The sequence below is a fragment of the Cynocephalus volans genome, chromosome 8 (genome assembly GCF_027409185.1).
Source record: "Cynocephalus volans isolate mCynVol1 chromosome 8, mCynVol1.pri, whole genome shotgun sequence".
Lineage (NCBI taxonomy): Eukaryota > Metazoa > Chordata > Mammalia > Dermoptera > Cynocephalidae > Cynocephalus > Cynocephalus volans.
The window spans coordinates 140,285,670-140,309,945 of record NC_084467.1 but is presented as its reverse complement, the minus strand read 5'-3'; the positions used below and the strand labels follow the sequence as shown (position 1 = coordinate 140,309,945).

At 38.5% G+C, this 24,276-nt stretch overlaps 1 protein-coding gene and 1 pseudogene across 1 annotated transcript in view; one reads left to right on the top strand and one right to left on the bottom strand.

Moving 5' to 3' along the window:
- LOC134384026 (procollagen galactosyltransferase 2-like) overlaps nt 1–24,276 on the bottom strand; it is a 235,169-nt gene that overhangs the window by 158,541 nt on the left and 52,352 nt on the right. The window contains 4 exon segments of the mRNA XM_063105641.1: nt 1,671–1,875; nt 5,569–5,703; nt 8,122–8,239; nt 15,070–15,180. Coding sequence (XP_062961711.1) covers nt 1,671–1,875; nt 5,569–5,703; nt 8,122–8,239; nt 15,070–15,180 — 569 coding nt within the window.
- On the top strand, nt 10,046–10,827 carry LOC134384027 (protein prenyltransferase alpha subunit repeat-containing protein 1-like; annotated as a pseudogene).

Sequence of the window (24,276 nt, the reverse complement as noted above, 5' to 3'; positions counted from 1 at the left end):
CAATAATGCCTTGGGCAATGGCTATAAGAAAGAACTATGTTAGGCAATGACCATCACTGTAATTGCTAGTATCTCACTTTCTTGGAACATCTTACTCCAAGCTCTGAAGCAAAGGGACAAGGGATGAGAAGGCCCTGACTCTGCTTTCCGTCCTGGAGGAGTCAGAGCAAATCACACACCAAGCTGAGAGAGGCCGTTTCCATTGACATTGACACAAGAACCTCTGCGAAAACTTCCAGTCCACCTGAGGATTGCTTTTGCCCTGACACAAAGCCTAAAAATGCCTACACGTGGCAGAAGGGTCTGACTGCTCTTGCAGCCAGGGGGAAAATTCAGCTTCCTGCATGTCTACCAAATATTCTCATTCCTACCAAATCTACAACTGATGGGTGGGACGCCTATGGCTTTAGGATGGCCTGATGTGTGAGTTGTAGCTTGAATTTGTACTAACATTCTCATCTGCCAGCAGGTCACCCAGCTGCCTGGGTGTCCACATGATCTCTTACACCCTGATTTATGGCCACAGTGAGCTTATTCACCATCTCTAGGTTTCTAGACCCATTTTTGCAAGTGATCAAGTGGCACATATCTGGTGCATTGATAATGGGAACGACTTCTGTCAGGGAAGTCTGCACTACCCTAATAAAAGTTTGCTTTGGTAATGCTGTGCATCTTCCTGTTGAACTGCTTTTGTGAATTACGTCCTCCCTGACAGCAGGCGTAGGGTGAAATGAGAGAAATTACTTTCCTTCCTTTTGACTTGTCTTTATCAGAAAGCCTGCAGACACACAGGAAATACTTTCTTAGTGGTTCACAAAAGACTTCAGTCTGGCTTTGCCTCTCCTTTCAAGGGGACTGAGGTAGAGACTGTTGGTCACCTTCCCATATCTGGTCTCTCCTCCTTGTAGAGTGAGGGAATTGGGCTCGTGACTGCACGGAATAAAAACGACATTCTGAGCCTCCCTTAGAGCTGGGTGTTGTCCCTGAGTAAGTCCTGGCGGACAGGATGTGCATGGACGTGCTGTGCTCAACTTCTGGATTGTACCCTTGAAAGGATGAAGAGCGTCCCCCCTTTCTTTTTCTGCCCTGGAGGCTGGAATGCGTCCAGGGTGGTGAGATGTCCTGGGTCCTACAATTAAGGGCACTGCCTCAGAGAGAACGGAGAAGCAACCTAGAAGAAGCCTGGGACTCTGAAAACGCTGTGAAACAGAGCCAGCATAGCAGCTCAGGCTTTGTGAGAAGAAATAAGCTTCCATTTTTAAAGTCTGGGGGCTTTGTGAGTATCGTTTTGGGCCTCTGTCACAGTTCCCTACTTAATAAAGGGACTACTGTAATAACAGCAATGCAGTAGCACCATAGGGAACCAATCACCTTCCCAGACTCCCAACATCATCCTTCTTCCAACTCTGCCCTAAAAGAAAGTGGATTTCTAGGTGAGGGCAGTCCTGGCTCTGGGTGACTGGTGCTCACAGGGACAGCCACATACAGGATGCTGGCATGGCTACTGCAGACAATTAACTGCCTCTGACACTACCTGGAAAGAAAGTGTTTTTTTTGTTTGTTTGCTTGTTTCCTGAAATAGGAGTGTTTCTTAATAAAAGGCACAAAACAAAGGAGCTGGTCATTTGCAGTGTTTCCATGGTGGCAGTACACCCAAACACAAATGGTACCTGCTTGCCTGCTGGAGAAGGCAAAGACGATGATGTCATCAAAGGTCCAGGTGTAGTCCTGGTGTGGGGGGTGGAAGGTCAGCTTGTCAGAGGCCTCCTTCCTGAGGTCGCTTAGGAAGGTGGAGTGGACCATGGGCACAGGGAAGCAGCCCGTCCGCTTCCACTCTCTAATCTGAACGTAGTCTGGGGTCCGTTTATAGAAGCCCTGTAAAAGAGCAAATAGGTGGGCTGTGCTCTGATCTGAAGCCTTCCTCTTTCCCAGTCATCTGCTAGGCTGATTCCGTTTAAGTCATCACCAGTTAAACAGAAGCTCCCAGACAAAGTCACCTTCACTCCTCCTATCTTGGCCTAAGAATTTCTGAATCAGCTCAAGAAATACTGTCTACGTATAAAACAATACTAAGGGGATCTTGATATCAGAAATAATTTGGATTTCAGCATATATCTTGATTTAGTAATTCCATAACAGTGTATTTTATGTTGACTTATGATTGAATGTGGAGTCTGAGTGTTAAGAGGTGGTGGGGCAGAGCAGTGAAGAACCCGGGTTCTAGTGTTAGACTGCCTGCGTTTGGATCCCAGCTCAGCTGCTCATTGTCTGGGGGACAGTGGCCAACCTTGCGGTGCTTTTTCCTCATCTCTAAACCAGGGATGATGGCACTGTCTACTCCACGGGGTTTTCTGCAAAAATTAAGTGAGGTAAAACCTGCAAAGTGCTTAGCATAGTGCCAGCATCAAGAAGGCATCAACAAATATTAGCTAGTATTAAAATTACACAATGGCTAATATTTTTAGTTAAACATGCATCACTTAGACATACAAATAAGGGCCTTCTTTCGATGTAGTCACTTATTCAATATTCTGGTGGAGATGTGACCGCTCCACATTTTGGAGGGATTTGTCTTTTGAAACTTCCTTCTGCACGAGCAAACAGGACAACAAATTCCCTTACTTTGTAGTTTTAAATACACTGAATTTGAACAACTTTGGCATTATCTAGCTTATTTTCCCTCCAAACTAAACTGTTCACTCAACAAACATCTAATGAGTACCTACCATAAGGGGTCTTCAAAAAGTTCATGGAAAGATTTCTACTGTCTTTTAATTCTATTTTTTCATGAACTTTTAGAAGCACCCTCATATAATTGAAGCTGATCAGCAAATAAGACAGCCCCAGACTTAGCCCTCATCAAGTGTAGAGTCTAGTGGAGGAACTTATGCCCCAGGGGCACCTACTATAACTTGACCATGTTCAACGCTAAAATCTGTTCCAGAAGAGACAAAGATGTATCTCAATAAACTACAGCTTGTGAAAGTATGTCAAAGCTTTGAAAGGATTTCCAAAAATTTTCTAGGTGATGACAGGCTCCTTGTCTACTTCTCTGACATGTTCTTCAGTGTTTAAGGAGTGTTCTAGATGAGCTAACCCTAACACTGACCACGTGATAAGGTACAATGATCAGAAGATGTGTGTCTTATTGTCATCTCAACCATCTTTTAGCTGTTTGATCTTAGCCCATGCTTAACCTCTTTGAGCATGAGTTTCTTCTCCTGAAAAATGGGATAACAGTTGCTAAGTCTGTCTCATAGGGCTGTAGAATGAAGTACGTGTGGTAAGGTGTGCGAAGATACTTTGGAAACTGTAATTCATTATAAGAAGTATTATTTTTACTATAATTTTCGATTAGCCCTTAACTTAAGGATTGTTTAACATCCTCTGTGGATTCTCCTAACACTTCAGCTCATGAGCATTCACCCAGGGGAGAAAAGGAACACTGGTTCTTTAAAGGACTGCCTAAGGACTCATGTCAAATGTAAAGTTCTAGTCTACTTAAGAACAATATTCTCAGAATGAGAAGCTTGGAAAATTCATGATGATGATGAATCATTGAATATCCTGGAGGTGGGAGTGGGAGAGAAGGAAACAGAGAAAGAGAGAGAGAGAGAGAAAGAGAATTAATATGCCTCCTGCAGAGAGACAGAGGCAATGAGTGTGTCTCTTTTTCCACATAAGTTAAATCTCATTGCTAATAATTCCTGTTCATTGGTCAGACAACATCAAGGTCCTTTTGTTTTGGAGGTGTTTATGGGCTCTGGAAAACAGGGCCTGCCTTGAGCTTATGAAGTTATTGGCCATTTCTGTTCCTGCCCTAGTTGAAACCCGACTAGAATGGGGGAAAGCCAAAAAAAAAAAAAAAAAAAAAAGAGGGAGGAATATTAGAATTGCCCCTAAGTTGCTCAGAATTTAGTTTTATTGTGCAAAACAAGTGAGCACATTTCTCCTATTTGCTTTTAATGATTAAAGCAAGTAAGGAGATAACAGAAACTTGGAGACTATGGTCAGTCACTAGGATAACCCATCCTCGTTACTGGAGTCAAAGCATAATTCATTAAAAGAAACCCTTGAGTGATTCTGCCTCGTGGAACACTGCAGACTATTCACTGAGAGTAAATGAATTTAAACTAACCTCATATAACGTTTTCTCCCAAGGAACTGAATGGCCTTTATAAATATGAACCTATTGCCTCCCTCAAAGTGATAACAAAAGAGGACTGCTTCATCCAGTGGTTTACTGGAACTGCTGATTATTAAATTTACAGGAATTCTGCAAAGCAGTTGACATGTTGGTAGCTTAAAATCTGTAAAAACAAAAATCATGTTAATCCCTCCTACTCTAACAACATCTCAGATAACAGCTTTTCATATTTTTAATAACTATATCATCAAGTAGTTATACTGCATTTTACATAACCTTTCCCTTAGCTTAAACAACATTTAAGTTGTTTGCGTGGTGGGAGAATTTACACGATAACAATTGGTAAATGCTGTGAATCAGCCCCCAGAGAGAGCCAGTTATGAAACATTTATCAGAACACCACCGGCCTCATTCCTCAACCAAAACCAGACCAAATATAAAAGAGAGACTCAAAATTGAGCCCTCTGGCCATGAGAACAAATATATCACTTAATATATCATTTTTCTCTTAACCCATCTTTATTCCTACATGAATGCATATTACATTGATTGGTTTAATTTACCTCTCTAATTCATTAAAGAATAAAAATATAACCAGCCATAAGCATTCACTGCAACAGGCCTCTAGATTTTGAAGATTTTATTATGCAATAGAGAAATGAGGAAAATTCGAAATTTGTTTTTAACTTGAATTTTGTAACTATAAGCTGCCATGATAGTTTTAATTATTATAACTCTTTAGAAATAAATTTGGCAACATAGCAAAGTATCATCAAAACATTTATACTCTTTGACTCAGTCATTCCACTTCTAAGAAACTACCCTAAGGAAATAATCTTAAATACAGAAAAAGTTATATTAATCATAATGGTCATTATAATAGTAAAAAATTGCAAGCCACTCAAACATTGTTCAAACTAAAAGAAAGGCTGAGTAAACTGCAGTATAGTCACTTGATGGTAATGTAATTATTAAAAACATGCAAGCTTCTATCTGTAGTGCTGTTATAGTGGTGGGGATAATTTTTTTTTCTTTTTTCTTTTCTTTTTTTTTTTTACTTTTTTCCATTTCTAAGTTTTTCTATAGTGTTCTTACGTTAATTTTCTAATGACAAAGAAAACTCATGTAATTTTTTTTTAATTCCCTGAATCGGGGATTGGGGGAGAATACAAAACATTGATTAATTTGAAGCTCTAAGGCTAAGCTCTTTAGAATATATTCTTCATAATTAATACAGAAGAACCCATTGGGTTGTGGCATTGAACCTGGATTTATGGCCTTTTCTGAAAATGCTTGCTCTAGTAACACAACGACATGCATGTTTCAAGGGAGTAAATGAGAAAAAGATGAATGGGGCCACTATCGACACAGTGTTACCTTTTTAAAACCCATAGCCTTAATTCATTAGCCAAAAGACTTGCCTGAGGTGTGATTCCGCACCAGAAATTAGCATACAATCCCCGAGACTCCAGCATGGGGGCCACAATGGTTTTGTTTTCTGCAATCATTAGACTGAGGGTCTGTGGATTAGTCAGGAAATTGTCGACATCTATGAACTAGGAAAGGAAAAAGATAATATCAGGTGAAAACGTACTTTTCAGTAATGGGTTCAAGAAAAACCCAACACTTCTGAAGGATCGCAGAAGCTTGCTCATGACATATGGAACCAGCTATCTCGATCTTCTTTATTGAAACTCAATTCAGCTGGATAGTTTTAATTCAGTCAAAATATATCTAGTCTAATTTCCACATGTTCAACTTTGCTCAAAGCACCAAGCAATGGATTGGTATTGCCGGACTGGACACAAACTCAACCAGGACCCAACCTATGCCTTGGCTGTAGTTTAAGTACAGGATGTTAATGGCTCTCAAGTCCTTAAAGATTCATTCAAAAATACTTACTGAGTGCCCACTCTAGGGACAGATGGTCAGACCTATTTAGGTTTTATACAATAGTGCCAGAATGTCCCCAAACAGGTCCATCAATGCTATTTTAATGTTACAAGTAGAATTTTAATTTAAAGTGCATTATATCAACCCACGGTAACCAGTGAAGCTATTTCCCATTTTAGCAGAAGTCCACATTAATAATGATTTATTTGTAGAGACAGTGCAACAACAAATTCTAGCATATAAAAGAATGGGGAATTGGTCAACAGACACAAAGAATGATTGTGTATTGTAATGATGAATAAGCTAACTATACTGATCTAACCACCACACATTGAACACAATTATTGAAAATCAATGTTGTACCCCACATGTATGAATAATAAAAAAAGAAAAGAAAAAAAAAGCACACTGAACTGTAGGCTTAAAAATAGCTGAAATGATAGATTTTAGTTATGTTTTACTACAATGAAAATAAATAAATTATCAGAAGCATTCATTCTTATGAACCCCAAAATTTTGTGGTCCAGCATTAGTACACTTCAATGACGTTGAAACAGCTATGCAGTGTTAAACACTGTCACTACAATTGGAAAACTCCTATGAAATTATTTGTGTTGAAAGTGTGCCTGATACATTTTGCAGCAAAATAACATGGAAAATGGAAGGCAGCCTTGGTAAATGAGTCTATCTCCTGTATCTAAGAATAAATGGAGCTACTTTGAGGAAAAGCATTGGTTGAAGTTATGTTTATAACAACAGCATTAGCCATAGCATGAAAAAAATTTCTCAAACCATTTGAATTCCCAAAATAAATTTTTGAGAGCATCAGGGTAATCAATCTTTTCATCTTGATTCCTCTAGGAAATAAATTAAATTTGGACTATGTCAGTAGCCATAAATGCCAGCTATTCAGCAGTATATGTTACGACATGGTAGTTATGTTATTCTATGTCTCCCCAATTATCTCTTGCACTTTATTGTCTGTAGTATATGACTCAGTGAGTACTGTTGGATCGTTTTTTTCTTGTTTCCCCCGAAAAGGAAGCAGCAGCTTCAAAGACAAAATTTTAACACATAAAAATGTATTTCCAAAAACATACAGCCTAGTACATAAGTCAAAAAAAAAAAAAAAAAAAAAAAAAAAGAAAGTGTGTGATAAATTATTGAGCTGATTTTTGTTGTGCTTGAGGGGCTGGGGCAGACACAGGTTAAATGTATTCCTTTATGAACCAGAGTCTATCGACAGGGAGCAGATGTCCATAAATGTAGTGAAACAATATTAGCTATGTTTTATTGGTGTTATTTCTAGTTTCATACTGGAAAACATTTGCCAAAAAAATTTGGGGGGCCACAGATGAAGAACTTAGTTCCCATGAACTTATGGAGAAGAAAGTCTGTCAATTTTCAAAAGGGAAAAGAAGACTGCAGAGCTCCTTGTTAGGAAGCTGTCTGCCTTTCCAACTGTGACAGCTTCATCTAGGACAAGAACAAAATATAACATCGATTCCTAATCATCAAGTCCAGCATTTTTCTGGACCACTCTCGAAGTTCTAAGGGAACTGATGGAACCTCTTTATGGGAGAAATTCCCCATGAGACCCAGCATAATTGGGAGCAACCAGGAAGCCAAGCAAGAGATGTCACTCCTTAAATCACTCGGAAGCAAAAGGGAAGGGAGGTTCAGAGCTGTTCAACTGAATCTCTTTTTATATAATTATTTCTCATATCCCCAAAATTCTTCCAAAAAGTGATTAAGACAATTTATATTGCTTTACCAACAGGATTCCTCATGAACTAAAACGTTTCAGAGTTTCTTATGCCTGTGATATGACAGAGACCAAATAATTCAGGATCATCTTGGCTCACTCTCTAGAAATGCATGTCAGAAGCAGGTCTGTGATGAAATCCAGGCATCCTCACATCAAATTACTAAAATTTCCCTTTTAGTCTGTATTAAAAACTGGAGGAGGTTGTGCCTAAGTACAAGGTTGTTTTGATTGTTCCCATGGCCCTGGTTTTTGGACAACGGATTTGGACACATTCTAGATAACAGCTGTCAAGAAATGAAACATCTGTTTTTACCAGGATGTAGTCTGACCATCTTTCCCTCGCAGTTCAAAGGGCTGCCTGTCGTAATTTCATCACATGGGCAAACCGGGAGCTTGGCCAATGCTTTGGTCCAATTTCATCAGGATGAGACCTAAAAGAATAATAACAATAATAATAGCTTTTAATTATTGAGTGCCTACAAGTACCAGGCTCTGTCCTAGATGTCTCTGTGTACTAACTCATTTAATCCTCTATCAACCCAAGGAAGTAGATACTATTATTGTTATCAACATCCCATATTGCAGATAAGGAATCTGGAGCAGTAAGAGATTAGGTAACTTGCTGCTCACTATATAACATAAGAATCTTTACAGGAAATATTTTAATGGGTTCTAACAAGATCCCTATGAGGTAAGTACTACTGTTCTCCCCCTTTTACAGATGAGAATATTGGTGTGGAGCAGTTAAGTCATTCACCCTGTGTTATACAATCAAGATTTGAATTCAGGAAGTTTAGCCTGAAAGCTCATGTCCCTAGACACTTTTTTATACATCCCGCCATCAGATAAATTTGGAAAGGTCATATGTAAAAATACAAGTCTCCCAGGAAGAACAAAGATTTGACTTACTCCGTAGAATCTCAGTAAGTAATTCCATACAGCCTAACCCGTTGACCTATCTCAGGTAAAGCGAGGCCATGGGGCAGATACATAACGTCACTGGTATCTACAGCAACATCCACAACACAGCCAGGCCCGGACCCCTGCATGCCCACAAAGGCAAGTGGGTCGGTCCATCCTCCAGAACCCTTCTGAAAGCCCCCAGCTGGTATGGTCACTCACTGGTGCTGTCACAGTAGCCCGAAACTGGCCACCCCTTGAAGTTCTCGTACCTGCATTGGCAATGTGTTTGTTTTAGTGAATGAAAAATCACCAAAACAACGAGTCTTTAACTATACAAATAAGGTTGATAAAACTATGTACAGGAATTCTCTGGAATGCCTTCTCCAATTATTGCTTCAACAAAAATCAGTGGAATTTCTGTTTTTCTAAATATCCTGCCAAAAAAGAGAGAAAGGCCTTCCTTATTATTTTTCACACCGACCTTGGCATATAATATATTTAGTCAAAACCTGGGTACAGAGAACGTTACCAGGATGCAAGGCACGAAATCTTTCTGTGCCATTTTAATTGGCCGAATTCCATTATAAGGAACTCCCAAGGGGTGTTTAAAATCTTTTACAGTGTTCAAACTTCATTGCTAAATTTTTCTTATACAAAGACCACATGCTTGCACTATTACATTTAGAGAGAGAGACTAGAGGAATAGAAATGTGTTCTGGGATGTCATTTATCATTATTATAGTGCAGATTTGGCTTTCAATAAATTACTTATCCTGGGCAGAAATTCTGGCAACTCATTCATGGTAGTTCTGTAATTTCTTAATGTGGAGTTATAGGAGTCTCGGAAACATTTACAATAGTAAGCATTAGGCGGCGGCGGGGGCGCGGCCCAACCGGCGCACACGCGCGCGCTCCCCGCGGAACTCCCGCCGGCGGCTCGGCCCTCCCGGAGGCGCGCCCGAGCCGCCGCGGCCGCCGCCAACACGGCCGAGACGAGCGAGGAGGTGGCGGTGCTGGTGCAGCGGGTGGTGAAGGACATCACCAACGCCTTCAGGAGGAACCCGCACATAGATGAAATTGGCCTGATCCCATGTCCTGAAGCTCGGTATAACCGGAGTCCCATAGTCCTGGCTGAAAACAAACTTGGTGTGGAGAGCTGGTGTGTCAAGTTCCTTTTACCATATGTCCACAACAAGCTCCTTTTGTACAGAACGAGAAAGCAGTGGCTGAACGGAGATGAGTTGTTGATGTCACATGCACCCTGCTGCTTCTAAACCCAGACTTTACCACTGCATGGAACGTGAGCACTGTTCTAGCGTTTGCCAGATGAGGAAGAATCAGCAAAGGAGACTTTTAGGAAGGAAAGAGCTGATCCTTGCTGGCACTTTAAATCCAATTAAGGACTTACATCTGGGAAAACTGGCCTTAACTAAGTTTCCGAAGAGTCCAGAAACATGGATTCACAGATTCTTCTTGATGAACTATCTTCTACTAAACACTGGGCATCCATGCATGTTTCAGACCACAGTGGATTTCACTACCGCCAGTTTTTGTTAAAAAGTCTTTGATTAGCCAAACTGTGATAGACAGTTCTGTATTGGAGCAAAACCCTTTGAAAAGTGAGCCTGCCCTAGTTCCTCCAAAAGATGAAGTAGCAGCAGCTTCGACAGAGAAACCAAGGATAAATCTTCCCCATCTTCTAGAAGAAGAAATTGAATTCAGCACTGACCTTATTGATTCCTACCCAGGACACGAAACTCTTTGGTGTCATCGGCGGCATGTTTTCTACCTTCAGCATCACTTAAATGGTAGGTTTCCTCATAGCATGACCCAGTTGACACCTGGAGACAGCCCTGGGGGGACTTTGAATGACTTGCACTTCATTCCAGCAAGCCCCCAACTGTCTCAGGCAATGGAGGTGGATGGACTGAATGACTCTAGCAAGCAAGGCTATTCCCAGGAAACCAAACGCATGAACCGGACCCCAGCTCCAGACTCCCTAGGCCTAGAAATGGAGCACAGGTTCATTGATCAAGTGTTGTCCACTTGCGGGAATATAGAGCAAGCCAGGTTTGCCAATGCATACAGGAAATGGCTGGTTACTTTGAGTCAGTGAAAGAGGTGGATTAGCCCTCCAGGGTTCCCCCTTCAGTGCAATATTGCTTTCCTCTCTTACTTACATAGTTGCATGAACTGTTTGCTGTTATTGGCTAACTGTATGTTCTTCACCTTTAGGTTAAAAGTTCGTAGTGAACTTTTTGTTGTCTTTATTTTGTTAAGAACTGGCATTCCTTTGGGGATAAAATAATTGTATAGTTTCCTCCTGCTAAACACTGAGTCTTAAATTTTTTTCTTTTTAACTTCTCATTTTATATACTATACATGAGGCTTCTTCTCATTTGGTTCTGCTAATTGGTTAACACACACCTCAACCCACCTCAGTGCAATTGCTATATAGAGAAATTCTTTATAAACTTAAAAATTTATGTAGCAGTTCAGCTTAAGAACATTAATACAAAGGCAGAATGACTTATATAATTGTTGTTTTGAAAATCAAATGGCTAGATGGATGGATATGTGAAAATAGAAACCTGCATGTGGATGTGAAAACACTGCATGTGGATGTTTAAGACTATAGTGATGGATTTAGGAGAAAGAGAAAGTTCTCTTTCTCTGTTCTACTCAAGTTATAGACTACCATAACCAAAGTCAGAAGTACTGGAATTTATATGAAAAAATGCTTCAATATATTCCACTTTTAAAATGGTTATTTAAAAAAAAAAAAAAAAACTAAGAGTTTATGTAATTGCAATACTGGAAAATTATTTTTCTTACTAGTTTTGATACATTGTTTTTATCTCAAATTTGGTATATGCCAAAACACTCAACTTAGCTCTTAGAAAATCAGTTTTTTTTCCTAAAACCTTGGAATGCCATTTTTAGTTATTGTTATTTTTTTCCTTCTAAATTCACTCATGAAAAATGACAGAAATATACATACAAAAGTATCCATAAAAATCTTTCTTTTTAAAAATTTAAGCTATTCAGGATGCACTGGATAAACCCCCAAATTTTTGTGACGTGACTATTTAAAATAGTTTTGAAGATTAGTTCTTCAATCTTTGTTCTAAAAACTAAACAAAACATTTTGATACTGAATTTATCAGGCAGAGGTAAGGTACCAAAGTATCCACATTATAGCTGTATCTTATGTTTTCAATAACAAGGGCTGAGTTTTTCAGGTTGGTGAGGCAGGGGTGGGGAAAGGGCCAGGTACAATAATGTTTACTTTCTTATTATATTGCCCCCTTTGTAAATGGTCTGTGTTTCTTCTTTCCACATACATTTCTCTTTATTTAAAAAAAAAAAAAAAAAAAAACAATAGTAAGCATTAAATACATTACATTTATACTTGTTCTTATTCACTCATTTGTTCATCCAACAAGTATTAATTTAGTGCCTGCCAATAATACAGCACTGGGGGGAAATATAAAGTGTTTGTATACTCTAGCCCCTGCCAGAGAACCTGTCATTTATTTAGAAATATGCATAAATTGCACAGTTGACTAATAATGTTACTTAAGCATATTGTTGTATCAAAAAGAATGATGTAGAAAATAAGCGCTACAATTGTTGAGAGGAAGGTAGACCTTTATACCTGGAACGACGAGGAATAGCTTTCTGTAGTGGGTATGATTTGGGAAAAGAGCTGGTTACAAAGAAGAAAAGGGCCTTCCAGGAACTGCATGGGCAACAGTTCGAGTGCTGAAAATATAAGGACATTCTGGATGAAGCAGATTTTCTTTTGGGAAGAAGCAGAAAATATGGATGCTCAGTTAATGGAATCTTTTAAATAAAAGTGTCAGGTATTTGAACTTTGGTCTGTAGGTACTGGAGAGCCATTGGAGTCCTTTTAATAGAGGAATGAAACTATTTCATTTGTATTTTAGGTACATTGATTTCACAGTATGGTATGTAGGATGACTTGGAAATAGAGCCAACTAAGAAGTTGCTATGGTTGAGTTTCTGGTCAAGATGGTGGAATAGATGGTCCCGAGAATCACTCTGTCCAACAAATCAACCAATTTACAATGAAAAAATGTAACATCAGCCAAGCTAGTGCCACTGCAGCTCAGGGGAAGAGGAGGAGAGACCTATGGAGTTCATGAAGGTGGGAGAAACCATGAAGAGAGAAAGAAAAAGCTGCTCCGAGAGTTTTGGGCCGCAGCTGTTTTAACGCTGGAGCTGCTGAGTGCATGGAGCAAGAGCCAGCAGAAGCTGCAGCTGTGCCCTTCAGATGGAGTTACTTGGAGGTGGAAGGGGAAAAGAGGGCCTTGGTGGCCCCCAGGACAGCAAGATCACTAATAGGGTTCCTGTGGACCCACGCAGGAGCGAAAAGTCAGAACAGCTAAAAAAGGGGAGCCATTCAGAGGCTGGTGAGTCAACGCAAGAGACCAGCACAGGGCCCATCCCATGCGAAGAGTTTGGAGTGTGGGTAGCAGGGAAGACGGGCCCACCGGGAGAACACTGGGACACAGCAAGGACAGCCAATCCGCCCCCTAATCAGCACAGGACCACTCAGAGGAGACTGGTCGGGAATGCAGAATTGCATGGGGTGCAGTTTGATGAGAAAACTCGGGCCCAGATCAGAGTTTCTATACAACCCAGGTGCACCAAGTCTCTGGAGAGCCTGAAGTACCTGTAAGGTCACCCATAAAACCCTGAGCTGCACGAAAAGCCTTCCCTAGGGAAACAGCAGCAAAGCAACAATTTAACTCAACCACACAGCTCAAGTACTGGTTCCCACAGGAAGTTTCCCCGTTTTAGAAGTAAGCAAAGGACAAAAAATTCGTTCCAGCCCAGGCACACCATTAGTTCTTTGGGGCCCACCAGGGGACATGAGGCATGGAGCCAAGGAAAGGACCCCTGCCCACAGCCACTCACACCACCGGCACCTTGGGGCCTGCCCAGGGGCCCAGGGCATGCAGCTGGGGACCAAAACCCCTGCCCAAAACCAGGCACACCTCGCCAGTGCCTCAGGACCTGCCCAGGGACCCGAGGCATGGAGAAGGGGACCGGATCCCCCTCCCACTACCACGCACACTGCACCAGCACCACACGGCCCGCCCAGGGACCTAAAGCATGGAGAAGAGGACTGGACGCCCCCCCTCCCACAACCAAGCACACCACATCAGCACCTTGGGGCCCACCTGGGGACTGTAGCCAGGGACCAGGCTCCCCTCCCACAAATAGACACACCACGCCAGTGCCTGGGGACCCACCTGGGGACCTGGGGTGTGGAGCCAGGGACCAGACACTCCCCACAACAAGGCACACTGCCAGCACCAAGGAGCATGCCAAAAACATCACCTCCATGTGGGTGGCCCACCACAGCCACCACAATAACCACGGCTGCCGCGAAAGCAGCTAGATGCCACAACCACCATGCAGATGGTCCGCCAGCCACTGGAGTGCATTGACACAAGGAGAGTCACCAGTGGAGATAAAGAAAAGAAGAGGATGTCTCTCTCCACAAAGCCCATTTCAGAGTGACAGAAGCAGCATCTGCTCTGTGATAATATTGGGGGACCTGATCACACCTCTCAGCATTGGACAGATCATCTAGGCAACAGATCAACAGAGTAACCACTACTCTTTCAGAAGGAGAGAAGAAATCTAAGGTAATTAGAGGGGGGAGGGGGGAATGAGAGGGGGAGGGGGAGATTTTAAACAAGGGGCATAAGGAATAACTACGATGTGTAATAATATATATGCTACTAATATTTATTTGATCAACATATCTCAATGTTGAACCCCAAAAATATGTATAATCAATTTTGATTCAATAAAAAAAATTTTTTAAAGAAAGAAGTTGCTATGGTTACAATTGGAAATAACCTACATATCCATCAGTAGAGGACTGATTAAATAATTATGATATAGCCATACAATGTATACTTTCCAGTTAAAAAAACAAAGCTCCTTAACTATTTTTATATAATAATGACCAAGACATGATAAATAAAAGAAGCAAGGTTTGCAAACTTTTCACTATGATCCCTCAAGTATAAAAGGTTTATACTCAAAATAAGAATAAATAATAACATTTACATATATACTGCTGTGGTAATTTATTTATGAACTAACAAAAAACTGAACTTGGCTGGCAGCCGGGGAGGAAGGAACTATGAAGATCTGTGAAAGGAAAACGTGGCAGGTGTTGGTAACGCACTTAAGTACAGAGATGAAAGACAATGAAACGTCACGTGTCTCCAAGACTGAAAGCCTGAAGGGCTGCAGAAGTGGTTAAGAAGGAAGGGTAAATAAGGAGTTTACAAAATTCACTCTTGTTACTCACTCTGGTTCATCCATAGGCCTCCACTCCACATAGTGATAGAGTCTCTGTACATTTTTTAACCACTCCCTGAGTATTTCAGTCGTATTATCCACATTGTGATCAGTGGCTGCCCTGCATGAGAGAAAACACAGTATACTTTAGTTATGTCATCCAAAGAAAGGGGGGGAAATCCAAAGGAACCCATTCTAACTGAAAGGAGAATGATCAGTTCTGGCAAAAAATTGTATGCGTGGCAATAATGTCTTCACGGTCCAAACTAGACAATGAATTTCTGAAGTGAGTGATGCTGCTTAAAATCATCTTTATATCATGAGTTGCATAAACAGGGTTTAGCCAATTGTAGAATTCATAACGATTGTATTAATAAACATATGAAAACACAAAAACAGTATAAGCAAGAAATGAATTAACCTAGAGTCAGTTAATGAGTCTTTTTGAAAATTTTCCCATTTGTTTTACTTTTTAGTTATCTAAGATGTAAATTCTACTAACATTTACCTTCAATTTAAGCAGCAATTCAGTTTCATGTTCGTTTCAAGTCAATTTTTAGGTCACAACAAAATATCTAGTCAGTGCTGATTTAATCATATATATAAGAGGGTGAAACCACAATAATAATTCCCAATATAAAACTTGAAATCTAAGGTATCTTCACCTACCTATTTTGGGTTTATACAAAATACATTATCTTCAGAAGCCTTCAAATATCGTATGTAAAACTTGTTTCTATTCTACACTGAAAGCTTAAAAAATGATTCCACTTCTAACAGGGCTTAACTCACTTATTAAAATATTTTCAAATTTTATCACAAAGCAAAACCCAACTCCATGCTGTATATGAGATACATGTGCAAATCAAAGTTATCCAGAACACCTAAAACTGAAGAGATAAACCAATGAAGTAAAAAAAAAAAAAAGGAAAGAAAACAGGGGTTATAATGCTGACATCAAATAAGGTAGAATTCAGGCCCCAAAATATTAAAAATTACAAAGAAGGAGACTTTATAGTACTAAAAGATGCAATTCACATCAAAGATAGAGTAGGTATAAATATCTATGCACCTTCATATAGTACAGGGGTTGGCAAACTTGTTCTTTAAGATGTAGATAGTAAATATTTTAAGCTTGAGGCCATACACTCTCTGTGGCAACTACTTGATGCTGCCATTGTAGTAATAAAGCAGCCATAAACAATATGTAAATGGATGAGCATTGCTGTGTTTGAATAAAACTCTATTTACAGAAACAGGCAGCTGGTCTTCAGGCTGTAGTTTGCTGATCCCTGATACAGTAGAAAGTATAAAAACTGCAAAGAAAAACAGAAACATCATAAGAAATGATAACGTACAACTTCCAGTTGAAGATAGCATGAGTGAGGAAAAAAGTAAATACACAGAATATCTGTACAACATAATAATAGAGACTATAAGTTCTTCTTACGTTTATGGGGAACATTTACTAACATTGACCAACAACTACATCACAAAGAAATCCTCCATAAAATTGAAATAATATAAACAACATTTTCTGGTCACAGTGCTAAACTAGAATTAATAATAAAAAACAAAAAATTCCATTAAAAATTCTCTTAGAGGGCCAAGCCCGTGGCACACTCGGGAGAGTGCGGCGCTGGGAGCGCGGCGACGCTCCCGCTGCGGGTTCGGATCCTATATGGGAATGGCCGGTGCACTCACTGGTCACGAAAAAAAAAGACAAAAAAAAGAAAAAAAATTCTCTTAGAAATACAAACCAATTTTAGAACTTCTAAAAATTAATAGTAAAAACACTGCCTATCAGAATTTTGGGATATAATTAAAGCAGTGATCAGAAAAAACATTATAGTTTCAATGTTCAAATTGATAAAAATAAATGAGTTAAATTCCTACTCAAAAAGCTAGAAAAAGAGTAGCAAAGCAGGAAATTCATAGTACAGATAAAGGCAGAAAGTCATGAGGTATAAAACAGAAAAAGAGTGAACTATAAACAATCTGAAATGCTACTTCTTTGAGAAAAACCAACAAAAGACAAGCACCAGTTAAGACACCTACTCAAGACAACACAAACATAAGAAATGAGAAATGACAAGTGGGGAGGAATATGGTCGATTTGAAAGAAAAATTTTTTTAAACATAAGCAACTGCTCAATGAAAAATATGAGGGTACTTCAAAAAAGTTCATGAAAAAATAGAATTGAAAGAGAATATGAATATTTCCATGAACTTTTTGAATTATCCTCATAAATTTGAAAAGTGGATAAAAGGGAAGATTTCCTAGAAAAACTGTGGATGTTTTTCTGCACATTAGCAATTTTGCACATTAGCAAAATTGACTCCAGTAGAGATATAAAACTTAAATGAATAATGTTCACGGAAGAAATAAAAAAAACACTAGGCCCAGATGGTTTCACAGAGGAATTCTACCAAGTCTTGCACTCGATATTTCCAAAGTTACATAGCTTGTTCTCTAGAGTGGAGAAAGAAAGTGAAAGTTCTAAGTTATTTTAATAATGAAAACATAATATTCATATTTAAACTTAAAGAGTAATGCACACAAGCATACACACACACACAACTACAGACCAATATCTTTTAATGAATATGCTGCAAAAACTTTAAAGTATTTGCAAATGGAATCCAACATCCTATCAAGAAAATATTATAGCATAACCTAAGATTGTTCAATATAAAGGTAATTCATAAACATAACTCACTTATTAACAGACCTGAAGAAAAATCATATGATTATCTCTGCAAATTTGTAAAAGGACTTTAAAAAAAATAAACACCTATTCCTGATTTTTCAAAACCACACAGAATAAAACTAAAACAGATATTAAAACATACTATAAAGCCACTACAATTAAAACTATGGGGTAATGACCCAGGGATAGATGGGAGACCAGTGGAACAGAATAGAAAGTACAGAAATTAGCATATGATAAAGGTGGCACCTCAACTCATTGGGGTGAAGAGACTTTCAGAAAAGATGTTGAGACAATTGGATAGCTAGTTGGAAAAAAGATAAAATTGGATGCATACCTCACACCACACACAGCAATAATTCCAAGAAGATAAGAAGTCTACATGAAAAACTAAAATAAAAACATACAAGCAGTTACAGAAAACAGGACTAAATTTCTTTATAATCTGGGTAGTTAAAAGGATTTCTAACTATGATTCAAAATCCAGATGCAATAAAAAAAAAGATTCATAAATATGACTACTTAAAAATTTAACTATCAGTTTGTATGGCAGAAAAAAACACTGTAAGCAAAGGCACAAAACAAACTGAGAGAAAATATTTGCAGACTATACAAGGCTAATTTCCCTAATTAGTAAAGTATTCTTAGAAAAAGAGAAAAATAGCTAAAAATTTGATAGAAAAGTGAGCAAAAGACGAGAGCAAACAATTTACAAGAAAAAGATAAAAATAGCTCATATCAAAAGATGCTCAAATTCAGCTGTGATAAAAGAGAAGCAAATTAAAACTACATTGAGGTACCGTTTCTTACCTATCAGATTGACAAAAATTCTAAAGCTAGACTGTACCCTCTCTTGGAAAGGATTCCTGAAAATGGGCACTGTCATACATTGCTGGTGGAGTGCCAAATGGAATAATCCTACGAAAGGTAAACTGACATAAACCTAACATAATGACATTTGCATTTTTCTTTTGACCCAAAATTCCACTTCCAGAATTTTCCCTGAATGTCAGTCTCCACGTAACTTTTTAAAAATGCACGGCGTTATTCAGTGTGGTATTAATTGTAATAGCAAAATATTGGAAACAACCTAAATGCTCATCCATGAAAGACCAGTTAAATAAACATCACTGATTGGGCTGCACAGCTGTAAAAAACAATAAGAACAATCTCTGTGAGCTAATATGGAGTGATTTCCAGGATAAGTGAATAAATGAGTTGCAAGAAATATATCCGATGCTACCTTTAAAAAAAGGGGGAGGACTACATCTTTAAAAAAAAAAAATACAGAAAGGATAAACAAGAAACTAATGAAATTGGTAACCAACAGTAAGCATGTGAGAATGGGATGGAAGATACAGGGAAGAGGGTGAGACTTTTCTGAGTATCTCATTTATATAGTTTTGACTTTTGAAAAACATACTATTATTTTACATGTGCAAAAACTAAAATTAAGCAAAAAATTATAGGGAAAAAATTCTAATGTCAAATACAAACAGACACAAATGGAACTTATTACAAATGAAATTGATAACATAACCCCGTGGAAAAAAAAGAATGAACCCAAGTAACTTTTGCACATAGGACACTGACTATACTTGTACATACTCAGTGGGATACTTTTTAAGGACAAAAATAACTCCAAAAAAATCTTAAATTTCATTCTGTGGATTTTTTTGTTAGTAGTTATATTGTAAAACTTCGTAAACTATATTGTGTGTACGAGGGGTCTTTAAAAAGCTCATGGTAATATTATTTTCATTAGTTTCAATAAACTTCTTGATTTCCTGCTTGATTTCTTCTTGGACCCATATGTCATTAAGTAGAATGCTGTTTAATTTCCATGTGTTTGTATAGTTTCCAGAATTTCATTTGTTATTGATTTCTAGTTTTAATCCATTATGGTCTGAGAAAATACATGGGATAATTCTAATTTTTTTTGAATTTTTTGAGACTTGATTGGTGACCTAATATGTGATCTATCCTGGAGAATGATCCATGTGCTGATGAGAAGAATGAATATTCTGAAGTTGTTGGATGGAATGTTCTTCAGATATCTGCCAAGTCCAATTGGTCTACATTATTGTTTAGATCTTGTGTTTCTCTGCTGATTCTTTGCCTAGATGAAAGAATTGTCCATTATTGACAGTGGGGTGTTCAGGTCCCCGGCTATTATAGTATTAGTGTCTATTTCCTTCTTTAGTTCTAATAGAGTTTTTTTTATAAACCTGGCTGCTCCAACATTGGGTGCGTACATATCTATGATTGTTATGTCTTCTTGATGGATCAGTCCTTTTATCATTATGTAGTGTCCCTCATTGTCTCTTTTTATGGTTTTTGGTTTAAAGTCTACTTTGTCAGATATAAGAATAGCTACTCCAGCTCATTTTTCTTTTCTGTTTGCATGGTAAATCTTTTTCCATCCTTTCACTCTTAGTCTATGTGAGTCTTTATGGGTGAGGTGGGTCTCTTGAAAGCAGCATATAGTTGGGTCCTCCTTTTTAACCCAGTCAGCCAGTCTGTGTCTTTTGATTAGGGAATTTAAGCATTTTACATTAAGAGTTGTTATTGAAAGGTGTTGATTTATTCCTAGCATTTTATTGGTTGTTTGGTTGTCTTAGGAGTCTTTTGTTCCTTGCTTTCTGATTTACTGTTTGTTTTCTGTGTTTGTCGGTTCCTTAGGTTGTAGATAGGCTTTTTGTTTGTTTGTTTTATCTTCATGAATGCCATTTTTATTATACTAGTGGGTTTAGATTTTTCATGGGTATTTATGGCAGTGGTAGTTATTTTTCAGGAACCAAACCCAGTACTCCCTTGAGAATTTCTTGTAAGGGTGGTCGTGTGGCAGTGAACTCCTGCAGTTTTTGTTTGAGTTAACCAAGGATGTGAAAAATCTCTATAATGAGAACTACAAACCACTGCTGAGAGAAATTAGAGAGGATACAAGAAGATGGAAAGATATCCCATGCTTTTGGATTGGAAGAATCAACATAGTGAAAATGTCCATACTACCCAAAGTGATATACAAATTTAATGCAATCCCCATCAAAATCCCAATGACATTTTTCTCAGAAATGGAAAGAATTATCCAGACATTTATACGGAATAACAAAAGACCACACATAGCCAAAGCAATGCTGAGCAAAAAAAATAAAGCTGGAGGCATAACACTACCTGACTTTAAACTATACTACAAAGCTATAATAACCAAAACAGTATGGTACTGGCATAAAAACAGACACACTGATCAATGGAATAGAATAGAGAATCCAGAAATCAACTCACACACCTACAGCCATCTGATCTTTGACAAAGGCACCAAGCCTATACACTGGGGAAGACAGTGCCTCTTTAGCAAATGGTGCTGGGAGAACTGGATATCAATATGCAGGAGAATGAAACTAGACCCATACCTTTTGCCATACACTAATGTCAACTCAAAATGGATTAAAGAATTAAACATACACCCTGAAACAATAAAACTTCTTAAAGAAAACACAGGAGAAACACTTCAGGAAATAGGACTGGACACAGACTTCATGAATACGACCCCAAAAGCACGGGCAACCAAAGGAAAAATAAACAAATGGGATTATATCAAACTAAAGAGCTTCTGCACAGCAAAAGAAACAATTAACAGAGTTAAAAGACAACCAACAGAGTGGTAGAAAATATTTGCAAAATATACATCTGACAAAGGATTAATATCCAGAATATACAAGGAACTCAAACAACTTTACAAGAAAAAAACAAGCAACCCAATTAAAAAATGGGCAAAAGAGCTAAGTAGGCATTTCTCTAAGGAAGATATACAAATGGCCAACAGACATATGAAAAATGCTCAACATCACTGAGCATCCGGGAAATGCAAATCAAAACCACACTGAGATACCATCTCACCCCAGTTAGGATGGCTAAAATCCAAAAGACTCTGAATGATAAATGCTGGCGAGGTTGTGGAGAAAAAGGAACTCTCATACATTGTTGGTGGGACTGCAAAATGGTGCAGCCTCTATGGAAAATGGTATGGAGGTTCCTCAAACAGTTACAGATAGATCTGCCATATGACCCAGCTATCCCACTGTTGGGAATATACCCAGGGGAATGGAAATCATCAAGTCGAAGGTCTACCTGTTCCCCCATGTTCATTGCAGCACTCTTTACAATAGCCAAGAGTTGGAACCAGCCCAATTGTCCATCATCAGATGAGTGGATACAGAAAATGTGGTATACCTACACAATGGACTACTACTCAGCTATAAAAATGAATGAAATACAGCCATTTGCAACAACATGGATGGACCTTGAGAGAATTTTCTCAAGTGAAACAAGTCAGGCACAGAAAGAGAAATACCACATGTTCTCACTTATTGGTGGGAGCTAAAAATAAATAAATAAATTCACACACACACACACACACACACAAAAAAAAAAAAAACTGGGGGTAGGGGGTGGGGGAAGAAGACATAACAACTACAATTCCTTGAAGTTGGTACAACAAGCAAACAGAAAGGACATTGTTGGGTGGGAGGGGGGAGAGGGTGGGGGGAGGGAGGTTTCAGTAATGGGCAACAATAATCAACCACATTGTATATCGACGAAATAAAATTAAGAATAAATAAATAAAAGCTCATGGTAAGATTGTATTATTTTTTAATTCTATTTTTCCATGAACTTTTTGAAGTCCCTCTTTGTATTGTGAAGTAGTGGAAATGAACACTTTAGAACCAAGGTTGTCACAGCAGGATCAAAGATATACAAATATGAAATGGGGTAAGGAGAGGAAGAACGTTGTGATGTTGCATTGGAATTGGAAGTATTGCTACAAACTCAATATTTAAAAATCCATGCATTTCCTAGCCAAAGCAATGCTGAGCAAAAAAAATAGAGCTGGAGGTATAACACTACCTGACTTTAAACTATACTACAAAGCTATAATAACCAAAACAGTATGGTACTGGCACAAAAACAGACACACTGATCAATGGAATAGATAATCCAGAAATCAACCCACACACTTAGTGCCATCTGAACTTTGACAAAGGCACCAAGCCTATCACTGGGGAAGGGACTACCTCTTCAACAAATAGTGCTGGGATAACTGGATATCCATATGCAGGAGAATGAAACTAGATCCATACCTCTTACCGTATACTAAAATCAACTCAAAATGGATTAAGGATTAAAATATACACACTGAAACAATAAAACTTCTTAAAGAAAACATAGGAGAAACACTTCAGGAAATAGGACTGGAAATAGGACTGGACACAGACTTCATGAATACGACCCCAAAAGCAAGGGCAACCAAAGGAAAAATAAACAAATGGGATTCTATCAAACTAAAAAGCTTCTGCACAGCAAAAGAAACAATTAACAGAGTGAACAGACAACCAACAGAGTGGGAGAAAATATTTGCAAAATATACATCTGACAAAGGATTAATATCCAGAATATATAAGGAACTCAAACAACTTTACAAGAAAAAAACAAGCAACCCAATTAAAAAATGGGCAAAAGAGCTTAGTAGGCATTTCTCTAAGGAAGATATACAAATGGCCAACAGACATATGAAAAAATGCTCAACATCACTCAGCATCTGGGAAATGCAAATCAAAACGACACTGAGATACCATCTCACCCCAGTTAGGATGGCTAAAATCCAAAAGACCCTGAACGATAAATGCTGGCAAGGTTGCGGAGAAAAAGGAACTCTCATACATTGTTGGTGGGACTGCAAAATGGTGCAGCCTCTATGGAAAATGGTATGGACGTTCCTCAAACAATTGCAGATAGATCTACCATAGGACCCAGCTATCCCACTATTGGGAATATACCCAGAGGAATGGAAATCATCAAGTCGAAGGCATACCTGTTTCCCAATGTTCACCGCAGCACTCTTTACAATAGCCAAGAGTTGGAACCAGCCCAAATGTCCATCATAAGATGAGTGGATACAGAAAATGTGGTACATCTACACAATGGAATACTACTCAGCTACAAAAACGAATAAAATACTGCCATTTGCAACAACATGGATGGACCTTGAGAGAATTATATTAAGTGAAACAAGTCAGGTACAGAAAGAGAAATACCACATGTTCTCACTTATTGGTGGGAGCTAAAAATTAATATATAAATTCACACACACACACACACACACACACACACACACACACACACACAAACGGGCTGGGCGGGAAGAAGATATAACAACCACAATTACTTGAAGTTGATACAACAAGCAAACAGAGGGGACATTGGTGGCGGGGGTGGGAGGGAGGCAGGAGGGAGGTTTTGTTGAGGGGCAACAATAATCAGCCACAATGTATATCGACAAAATAAAATTTTAAGAAAAAATTAAATTAATAAATAAATTAATTTTTTTAAAAAATCAAAAAAAAATTAAAAATAAAAATCCATGCATTTCCTAATGCTGTCCACTAAAGCAATGACACTCCAGTGGCAAGAAGCATATCTAGCTCCAGATCTTGGTTTCTAAATAC